The sequence below is a fragment of the Oryx dammah genome, unplaced genomic scaffold (genome assembly GCF_014754425.2).
Source record: "Oryx dammah isolate SB20612 unplaced genomic scaffold, SCBI_Odam_1.1 HiC_scaffold_2, whole genome shotgun sequence".
Lineage (NCBI taxonomy): Eukaryota > Metazoa > Chordata > Mammalia > Artiodactyla > Bovidae > Oryx > Oryx dammah.
Window position 1 is genome coordinate 6782228 of NW_024070186.1, and position 11245 is coordinate 6793472.

At 44.8% G+C, this 11245-nt stretch overlaps 1 protein-coding gene across 1 annotated transcript; it reads right to left on the bottom strand.

Moving 5' to 3' along the window:
* Window positions 1-396: 396 nt before the first annotated feature.
* On the bottom strand, window positions 397-6841 carry KCNJ15 (potassium inwardly rectifying channel subfamily J member 15). Its single transcript, XM_040263961.1, has 2 exons — window positions 6290-6841; window positions 397-3817 (listed from the first exon to the last, which is right to left on the bottom strand). The coding sequence occupies exon 2, from the start codon at window positions 3795-3797 to the stop codon at window positions 2670-2672; it is 1128 nt and encodes a 375-aa protein (XP_040119895.1). The 5' UTR covers window positions 3798-3817; window positions 6290-6841; the 3' UTR covers window positions 397-2669.
* Between the last annotated feature and the right edge of the window lie 4404 nt (window positions 6842-11245).

Genomic DNA, 11245 nt, shown 5'->3' on the forward strand with positions numbered 1-11245 from the left:
TGCCAGGTTCCTCTACCCACAGCGAGAATACTGGAGTGGGTTACCATTACACTGTATTTTATTACATAAATAAGACACGGTTTGCAGATTACACTGACTTGCTGTTTACATTGTGATTTCTCAAACGGAACAGGATAGTTTTGAACAACTGCACCGAGAAGGCTTGATGCACTGGAAATGTTTCAAAATGCAAAACCCCTTTTTATGGGTCAAAACACTCTATTAGCTTGACTGTCCTTAGTTGGATGTTGCGTATGAGTCTGTTTCAGTCAGATTCATGTCCAGATATAATCAAATAATTTTGCCACCTGAATCCTTTTGTGAGCATGTTAACACGAAAGGATTTTGTACAAAGTAATAATAAGTAAGTGTGCTTGGAAAATACTAAGCTTCAAATCAGATACACCTTTAGTGCTATTTATTGAATAGTTTGTTATAACATGATTTATTGACTGGTACAAGCATTGGGTTTTGAGAAACTACATATTTATTTTGTGTGTATTGTAATAGATCAGATGATCAAGTCTTCCAAATTTGGCCAAAACAGATATGCAAAATGAACATAAAGAAAGACTTTTCAATCTTATGCTATATCATTGTACCATATACAATATAAGTATGTAATATCCCCAATCTTGATCGCACTTAAATTAGCACTGATGTAAATGTGTGAAAGAAACTTTATGGTACAAGCAAATTTTCCTGTGATTTCACTACATAATACAATTAAAAAGTTTAATAATTGAAAGGGCTAATATCCAACTACACTAATGTGATTTTTTAAAGAGAATGAAGATCTAAAACAAACTGCCATAAAGTGATCAACAGAAACAAACAAACAAACAAAAACCCTTCCTGAATAACTGCAGACGATAACTTCTTGTGTACTAGGATTGTTTTTTAAACTTTTACAACTTCAACTCCATTGTTTTCATACCTGTGTTAAATGTTCACTTACGGGTCAGAGGTTTCAGCACGTTTTGTGTTTAATGGAAGGAGACTTGGGATTATGGTAACATTATGATATGACACCATTTCACAGAGAACCTGAATCCAGATTACAGGCCCTGTTTGCTCTGAGTCCCAACGCTCCCATTCTTAAAGAACAGAATAAACATGAGCACATTTGTCGAAGACTTGCTGTCTTCATCACAAATGTCTTTGCGGATAATTTCCACCACCATGACGGAAGAGCCAGGAGGAGCATGCCTATGTGTGTGTGTGTCTGTGTGTTCAGGTCAGTGTATGCATACACATGGGGTCCCGCGCACATCCATTCTTCTTGAATGAATGTTCAAATCTGTCCTGGTCTGAACGAAATGAGAGTTCACCTTTTGCACATTTAGCCAATCCTAGCGCATTGATTCTCCGCCCCCAAAGAAATGCTCTAAATCCTGCCAAAATCCAAACGTTACTCTGTAACACTGAGCTGTATGAGATTTATTTCAATACTGAGGGCACGCTTTACATGCTATCAGGTATCAAGCTTTGTTCATGCTTCAAGGAGTCATCTGCATTTGAATTCCTTAGTCTTGGCTCCTCCTGTTGTTCATGTAGGAGCAAATTTTCGACTGTTATGAAGCTGAAATTTTCTTTTGTGCTGATTGTAATCAACAAGCATGTACTTGACTTGAGAGAGACAACCATTACTGTCAAGAGTGTTATTTTGCTCTTGAAATGTCCATGGCAGTTCCTCTGTGGATAAGGTATTTCAACAGATAAGGAAGGAAACCCCTGAAAGGAATATTGGGCCATAATAAAGAATAGGGGATAGGGATGAGCAGAGTCCTTGGCTTCAGAAAGCTACTTCAGAAACTCTGTCGGGAGTGAAGCTTTTCAAACTTTCATTTTTGCATGAATCACTTGGTGATCCTGTTAAGATACAGACTATGACTCTCTAAGCCCATGTGGGGCTAAATTTACTAATAAAGCTCCTGGATGACGCTGATGGGTGCTGCTTGTGAACTATATTTTAAATAGAAAGGGGCTAGTACATTTCAACAAAAAAAATTAATGTGAACAATCAAATCAGCTCCATTTGCATGTTTTTACAGCAGTTCATTCTTAATTTGATCAATTTCATTCTATACAACAACATTCACTGAAAAAGGTAAAAACGGAATTATTGTACTTTGTGAATAGAGTCCCTTTGCCCCAGTTTATGTATGATTAGATAGCCTCCATTATAAATACTGTTTTCTCTGCTTGAAAAAACGAGTGTGTTTTAAAGCAACGATATAAGTGGATACCGAACCACATTTCAGTTCTCGGTTGTGATGTCTATCATGCTTGGACTAAATAAATACTTTATATTATAGCTGATGTCCTTGTATAAGAAGTGCATTTCCTTTCAGTATCAGCATCCTGAAATGTCTGTCCACTCAGCAGGACATTGTTCCCATAGCCCTCCACCAGGTTTTTTGAAATGCAGCCCCCTTTTGGAAAATTTGAATTTGGGGAGTTCGCTTCAGACAGAGCATTGAAGAAAGGAACCCTCTCAGACGTGGCAAAGGTTGTTTAAAGCCATCAGATCAGAGGAACAGGTCTGTAAGCCTGTGCAGTGTTTCTGGGCGCGGCCACACATTTTCAGTTCCCTGGTGATCTCTGTGTTGGAAGGGAGCTCAGATGTGAAAGCCACTCGGAGATAAGCCGAGGCAACACCACTGCCGTCAGACATTGCTCTGCTGCAGCAAAAGCGTTCTCAGCTCTCTTTCCCTCTGATCCTCCTGCCTGTATTTCTCTTCGAGTTTCTGCTTCTCAGAATCCGCGCAGTAAAAGGTACAATCCGGGCTCTTCCGGATCTGTTCAAACTGACTGAAGTCAGCCACGTACTTGCCGGTTTTTGAGAGAGAGACGACAGGCACAAACTCGAAGCCCCAGTAGATCTCCTCCGGGATGTAAGACGTGCGGCTCTGGCAGACGGCACTGGTGGACTCCACGGTGGCGTTGAGGAGGACCACCAGCTCAAACTCCTTCTCCTTCAGGTTCTGTGGGGTGAGATCCCGCAGGGGGCTCGTCTCGTCCAGCACGTGGTAGAACGTCATGGGCAGGATGAGGAAGGGGCTCTCAGAAGAGGAGTCCACGTGGAACTTGACGGTGGCCTGGTTCAGGAGGATCTGCTCACCCTCCTTGGTGACATGGGTCTGGAGGAGCTTTCCCGAGAGCTGGCACTGGATCAGGAGACTCTTCCTCATGTTGGCCACCTGGATCACCAAGCACAGCTTCCCGTTCTGCTTGGTGATGACGGCACAGTGGCTGAACTTGATGGTTTCTGCCCGTTTTTTGGGTCTGGCAATTTTGGCCAGAAAGGTGCCCGTGATGAAGATCTCAATCAAGGTGGTGATGACCAGCTGGGCCACCAAGAGGAAGATGGCATGAGGGCATTCCTCGGTAATGGAACGGACTCCATAGCCGATGGTCGTCTGGGATTCCAGGGAAAACAGGAATGCCCCGGTGAGGGAGTCTACTCTCATGATGCATGGGGTGTGATTGGAAGGGGGCTCACTGGGCTCCAGGTCCCCGTGGATAAAGGCGATGGCATAGTAGATCACCCCAAACAGGAACCAGGTCATTACGAACGTGGCGGCAAACAGGGTGAGCTTGTATCTCCACTTCATGTCGATGACGGTGGTCCACAAGTCTTGGAGGTAGAGCAAGTATATGCCGTCTACTTTGTCAATTCTCACGTTGCTGTGCCCGCTCTTGGACATGACTCGGGGTCTGCTGGCCTTGAGGCCAGTGCCAGCGGTGTGCTTCACCAGGGGCGTGCTGGCCATGCTGATGTGAATCGGGTCCATGGTCCAGCTCACGGGGCCACCTAAGGAAAGGACAAAGAAAGACGTCCCCTTACTGTCACGTGTCCAGAAAGTAGAAACAGGATACTCCTGCGAGATAAAAGTGAATGTACACAGAAGTTCACAAGAAAGGTGAAGACTGAAGGCCAGATTCATCGATGTGTACCTGGGGATGGTGGTAGGAGAGAGTGCGGAGCAGAGACTGGAGACAAGGAGGCCTGGGTTAAATTCTTTCTTTCCAACTTACTCAGTGTGTGACCTGCGGCACGTTATTTAACCTCTCTGGACCCCAGCTACCTAATCTGTGAACTAGGAATACAGTCTACTTCTCAGAGTTTTTGTGATGGTTGAATGAAATAATGGCTGTAAAGTGTCAAAACAGAACTTCACACTCAAAAAATGATGCTAATCTTCTCTTTCTGATATCATACTTACAAGCATCCAGCCCACAGAGTGTTGTGAATATTTACATATATTCAGCTTTCAAGGATTTTCAAGTAGAGAAAATTTAAAAATAAGTTGACTGGCATAGGGCCAGTACTGATATAACTAAAATGCACCATCCATAAGATACTTCTTGATGTAGTGATGGAAAATGTTAGCACAAACTTTAAAACCTTGGGTACTATTCATAAAAAATTTTAAAAGCTGTTCTTTTGCATGATAAAGCAATAGCCGTTAATAGCCATTCGTTTCCTCTCATAGTCTGATGAATTATTTGGAATCCTTGATCTGTCCCAGTTCTTGATTGCAATGGGAAAGATCAAGCTATCCAACAACCAAAAACAAACTTAGAGAAAATAATCAAGACTTATTAATGGCTGGTTATGCTGAGATAAAAGTTATCAACATAAAATATTAGGTGTAGCATTTAGGTATGGCACAAAAATTCTGCCTTACTTCTTTTGAGCTAAGTAGAATCAGCCTAAGTGTCTATTTTGAAGAGCTAGCGAACCATTACATAAGTACAGGCATCTGACAACGTAGCAGAACAGACTTACCTGGAAGAGGTACTAGGCTGCCACGCTGAGCCCCAGAGAATGCTCTGCGTTTACAGACAGGGAAAAGCTGGGGTGAGGCCACACAGCATCTTATAATGCCTGCCTCGTGACTGAGATAAGTTACCCCTACATTCCTTGGAAAAGATAATGTGAAGTGATTACAGGGTTACCACCTGGTTGGCGTGATTTTCCACCCCAGTGGCATTTTAATAATAATAAAAAATTTCTCCCTTTAAAATGACACTGGCATACAGTGGTCTGTGATTCATGCAGTAATCTTTGCTGCTGGAATAATGTTGTCTCAGTAGAATTTTCTAAAATAATCCTCTGGGCAAATCCCTTCAAGGAATCTGAAACTGTATCCATTAAAGGCTAACACCTGCTGAGGATGCAGTAAATCTGTTGGGATTTTTAATTTTCCTCTTGCACTGTTAAGAGTATGCCGTTTACTGCCTGCCCCTTGAAATGATCTTTTTTTTTTTTCCTCAGAAAGGGGCGTCTCTTTTTCATTTTCCTTGCAAAGAATGGCCCTATGTTATCCAGAATTTGTTTTTCCTGTTGACGCCTATTCCACTAATTTGGGGACCAGTCTAGATGAAAAGTAGGCTTCCCTGGTGATTTAGACAGGAACGGATCTGCCTGCAATGCAGGAGACCCGGGTTTGATCCCTGGATCAGGAAGCTCCCCTGGAGAAGGGAATGGCAGCCCACTCAGTGTTCTTGCCTGGAGAACCCCATGGACAGAAGAACCTAAAGGGCCACAGTCCATGGGGTTGCAAAGAGTTGGACACGACTGAGCGACGAACACTTAGATGAAAAGTACAGGATATAATTTAGTGTGGGCTTTATCAGACCCTTAGCAGCCCCTCTCAGGAATCAAGAGGAAAGCGACCACAGTGGAAGTCTGGAAACATAATGCCAGGCTGGCATGCCCAAGTGCCTAGTCAAGCTCAGAACATGGGCACTGGCAAAGACAAACTCGGCTTATGGACAAGTAATTGCATGCGCTTAAAATAAAATGAAACTCTTAGGGGAAAGTACATGCCATTCAACCCACTGAAGTGAAAACAGAAGCTAAAGTTTTCTTGTGCGCATGATACACAACTGTCCTGCGGCACAAAGGAAGCTCCCAGTTCAGGCTTCTGCCAGAGACTGGGAGACCTGGCCCTGTTGTTACGAAGGCAGGGCCACGACGCTTCTGTTTTAACCTCTCTTTCAAAGGGGCAGAGGAGGCTAGGGATGAGCTGACTCTGTCTCCTCTTTCTCCCCAAAGCTCTTGTGCTGCAGTTTTGCACAACTGTTGTTGGAATCAATGACCCCGACGGCCATCTGAGGATGGGGGTCATATATGGGGGAAGAAAACCTAGATGGATGGGGATAAGGGCCTTGGAATCAGCCTCTCGCTGTGCAAAAGAGTGGCTGGTGGACAGTACCCCAAGGCTAAACACCCACTCCCTCCCTCCCAACACCCCGAGCCCCCAGAACCGTGTGCTACCTGGGGGCTCACTCGGCCGGCGGGTCAGATGGCGTCTTCTCCAAGGCAGGTGGATGGTCCTCACTCCTCTTCGTCCACCTGGCTACCATGGGACTCTGCTACTTCCTGAAAGAAAGAGGGCCACGTGGAGCTCACAGGTGTTTACTAAGAAACTGACCCAGTGAAACTGACCCTCAGCGTTCACCTTCCACCCCCCACCCCCGCACCCCCTGGCGATCTGGCAGGGTGCCCGGAATAGATCAAAGCTCAAGGAGTGTTTCAGGAATGAAACTGAAGCCCCAGCCACAGCCCTCACTGTAGAATTCCCACCCTCTGGAGGGAGCTCAGTAGTAAAACACCCTGGAAAGAGTGGGTTAACTCACCCCCACCGAAGCCCACTATCGACTGACCGGCAAACAGGGAGGCAGGAAGGGGAAGTGCAGAGGAAGTAAACAGTGAGAATTGGAAGGGAAGAGTCTAGAATATTTTTACCGCCTGTGGAAATGCATTATTACTGTTGAGTCATAGAACATTAGAGTTTAAAAGAATGTCAGAACCAAGGCATCTGACACACGGTTTTCAAATGAGGAGACCTGGGAGGTTGCAGTGACTTGTCTTGCCCATGGCAGAAAGAACAAGCTCCAAAGTCTTTGGGAGCTAGACCAGCGTTCTTGTCAGCACACAAATCCCTCTTAAACCTCCAAAGTTTAATGCAATCTGTTCTGATGTCACTAGGCACTTTGGCATTTTGGCATGCTCCTTTTCTGAAATACTTCTTACTAAACTCTACATATATATAGTACATATAATGGTACATGTATATGGTAAGAATGGAAGACCAAAGAAATTAACTAGTGTGAGCTAGAGCACACCATCCCATCAAAGAGAAATCAATCCGTAAATGGACAGAGAGACCCTGACCAATTAGGAGAAATACATATGCAAACACTAAGCAAGAATAGAGTAAGGATGGAGCCAGAAGTGGTCCAAAGTGGGAAGTGTTAGTCACAGTCATATCTGACTGTGTGACTCCATGGACTGTAGACTCTGTCCGTGGAATTCTCCTGGCAAGAATACTGGAGTGGGTTGCCATTCTCTTCTCCAGTGGCTCTTCCTGACCCAGGGATCAAATTCAGATCTCCTGCATTATGGGCAGATTCTTTACCATCTAAGCCATCAGGGAAGCCCAGTCCAAAGTGGGAAAGATACAGAAAATGAAATGACAGTAATGAAGATTCAGGTGAGTGACAACAATGCTAAAGCTTCAGATCACCAATTACAGCACTCATCATCATAAACAGATAACACTAGAGCCAGGGACCAGCCACTCGTCTAGGTGCTTTTCATGTGTGCCCATAATTAGCCCTCAGAGCATCCCCATGAGGAGGAAACAGGGCCACAGAGAATCCAAGCTCTCAACAGCTGGCACCGGGCTGGAGGGTCCCTGTGAGGCCCCTGTGCCCACACTCTTGACCAGCCTGATGAAGATGCTCAGACCCTAAGTGCATGAGAGCTTCCTGGCAGGCTTGGCATTTCCGATTTGGTAGGTTTGGGGTGGAACCCCAAAAAACTGCAGGTCTGAAGAGTTCCCAGATGCTGCTGCTGCTCCAGGAACACACTTTGAGAACCAACACACTGGATACAGAAGTTGAATCCTTATCAACATCTTAAGAGCTCTCCCCTCTTGGTGAATATCCTATCCCCGACTTGCCCTTAGAGTTCTAAAGTAACATTATTGCATATAGACATGGAGAACATCTGTTTGTTACTTTTCAGAAATGCAGTCTCCACCATCCTTATAAATAAAGGAGAGCCAGTGACCCGGTGGCCCACGGCTAAGTATTAAGTCTTTAAAGGAGCAGTTCGGCTTCCCTGGTGGCTCAGGGCCAAAGAATCTGCTTGCCGATGCAGGAGACACAGGTTCGATCCCTGATTAGGGAAGATCCTGCATGTCAGAGAGCAGCTGAGCCTGGGCGCCACAAATAGCCTATGCTCTAGAGCCCAGGACCTGCAACTCCTGAAGCCCACGCACCTAGGGCCTGTTTCCACAGCAAGAGAGGCCACCACAATGAGGGGCCTGCATACCGCAACTGGAGAGTCACCTCCACTCTTCATGACTAGAGAAAAGCTTGCTCAGCAACAAAGACCCCGCACAGCCAAAAATTAGACAGAGAAATAAATAAAATTATTTTTTTAAGAGCAATATATGGAGAATCTGATCAAAACTATAATACATTATCTGTATTTATCATATAAATATTGTTACAGAATATGTAAGCATTATATGCAATAAAATTCATGTTATATAATATTTATAGTAAACATGTTTATGTTTACTATACAATTTATGCTTACAATAAAATTTGTTATATAATATTTACAGTAAACATACAGCAAACATTTATATTACATTAAATATTTAATGTAATATAAATAATGCTAGTAGAAATATCAGCCAACATTAAGCACAGGCAAGTCTTTCATTTCCACAATAGACTTTCACCCACAACTTTTACTAACTAAACTGTTTTTACAGGGTATCTGACTCTCAACAATGGGATAATCGTGCTAACTTTCACGTAATGCTTGGTTAGGAAAAGAAAATATGGTTTAAGAAGGATTTTTTTTTTTCTCTTAGTATAACACTGAGAACTTCTAAGAATTTAGAACTCTGCTGAGTCAAATTTTGGAAGTTTTCAGTTTGTCCATCCTGGGAAAAAGTTCTGTGTTCCATTGTGGGCTAACAGAATGCATGCAGTTGCAGAAAAAAATAATTTAGAAATGAGGAGACAGTCGCTCCCTAAACCTGGAGCTTCTCAATCACGCCTCCAGTGATCTCATTCTACATACCTTCGAACCGGGTGGCGAAGCTTAAAGTGAAATTCAAATCCAACTATAACTTCCTGATTTCCAGACTAGAATTGGAATTTGAGGGACTCTGACTTGAGAACGCTGGCAAAACAGCTGCCTATTTGTAAGAAAAGTTGCTTTAAAAGCTTTCTCAAGTGTCAAATATTTCTGACAAAGCAATCCTTTGATGATCTCTCTCTTTGCTACGAATCCGAAACACCTGGCTGATATTTCACTTGAAGGGTACATGGGTTTAAATATTAAGTGCTGAAATATGTTTTTAAAAAAGTGCTTGACAAGAATGTAGTTGGGGTTCACTGCACTCGAAAGGCTTAAAGGTAATGGAAAATAAACTCAGCGAGGCTTAGCTATCCTATCTCTGGGTCCTGTGACTGTGGTCACATAAACAGGCGCGAGGCCCTTTGGCGCTGGCCTCCCGCCATCTTCCGCCCGCTCTTCCGAGCAGCCTCGGCCTCGCTCCAGCGGCTGCGCCTCCTGCTCTGAATCCACTTCTTGGCTTCCTCCGCGTCAGCTGAGGACACGGATGGCTTTGCTCAGGTGACCTCAGAACTGGGCGTGCTCATTAACGACAACAAGGCACTCCGGGTGGCCCCTCAACAGGTTCCCAAGGGTGGCCCTTTGGTTGTTATCTGCCGGGGAAACGACGCTTTCCTCCTGCAAACCCTTCTGAGGACTAAGGGTGGCTGGGAGGACTGGCAAGGTTGAGAGGCTATGGCGTTGGACATTCTTCTCCATGAGGAATACGAGGATCTGATTAAGGTTACGGCAAATTCACCACCTGTGTCCTGTATCTTAATGAGCTGTCTTTGAAGAGAGGAACTTGGAGCCTTGTTGGGGGAGCCACGGTCGCTTTTCCTTGTGGTGGTTGTGGCTTCCAGTCTCTGGGGGGCCCATCGTCCGTCCATGAGCCACCTTCCCCGAGGCCGTCCTGCTGAGAGATGTGTGTTCATCCTCTGGGTCAGATGTGGTCACGTGACCGCTTCAGCCAATGGCGTGTCCGCTGCGGTGACCCAGGTCTCACCTGAAGGGAGTGAGGACGGCTCAGTTCTGGTTCTGCCCCTGCTCTCAGGGGAGGCTCGGAGTGGACCTTCTCTTCCCCTCGACAGCGATGGGGGCTGGGGTCGGGTGAGAGAGACCCTTGGAAGTGAGCTGCAGCTGAACCCAGGCTGACTCATAACACAGGAGAGAAAAGAGTCCTGTGACCTTGTTGAGTTCTTGGACTTGTCTGATATTGTAAGTGTTAGTCGTTCAGTCGTGCCCAACTCTTTGTGAACCTGTGGACTGCAGCCCACCAGGCTCCTCTGTCCATGAGATTTTTCCAGGCAAGGATACTGGAGTGGGTCGTCATTTCCTTCTCCAGGGGATCTTCCCAACCCAGGGATCGAACCCAGGTCTTCCGCGCTGCAGGCAGAATCTTTACCGACTGGGCTACAAGGGGCGCCCCTTGTCTGATACTGAGACACAACCTAGTAAAAGTCTGACCGCAGCGATGCTCTTACTACATATTTTTGTATTTCAGGACTAAGTGTCTGATCTAAAAGGTACTGTATTTAAAGAAAACAGATGAAGTCTTGAAATAGCCCTCAGTGTGAACTTCAGATGTTGGTCTACGGCTAAACACCAAATAGGAAAAGAATATGTATACTACCATGTGTGAAACAGATAGCTGGTGAGAAGGTGCTATATAACACAGGAAGCCCAGCCTGGCACTGAGATGACCTAGAGGGGTGACGGGGGGTAGGAGGGAAGCTCAGGAAGGAGGGGACACTTGTATACTTATGGCTGATTTTCATTGTAGTAATGCAGAGACCAACACAACATGATGATTTTCCTCCAATTAAAAAGTAAAGAAAAGAAATATAAACCTCTTAAGATTTCAACAGGAAGAAATATTTGCCTGATCCAGAAGGACAGCATAGAAAAAGTGAATATTTTTTCTCTTTCCAATACTTTGAAATCGTTACTTAAATTTCTCCGGATAAGGCAATTTTTCAGGGTAAGATATAAGAGCCTCAGATCCTGTTGTTCTTATTTTTGTGGAGCAAGAAGCCCTTGTTTAAGGATCATGTAGCACCGTGATCTGTGATGACCAGCACACCAGACCTT

Bases quoted from the DNA above. Each gene is read 5' to 3' on its own strand.
- KCNJ15 (XM_040263961.1), bottom strand. From the start codon at position 3,797: ATGGACCCGATTCACATCAGCATGGCCAGCACGCCCCTGGTGAAGCAC.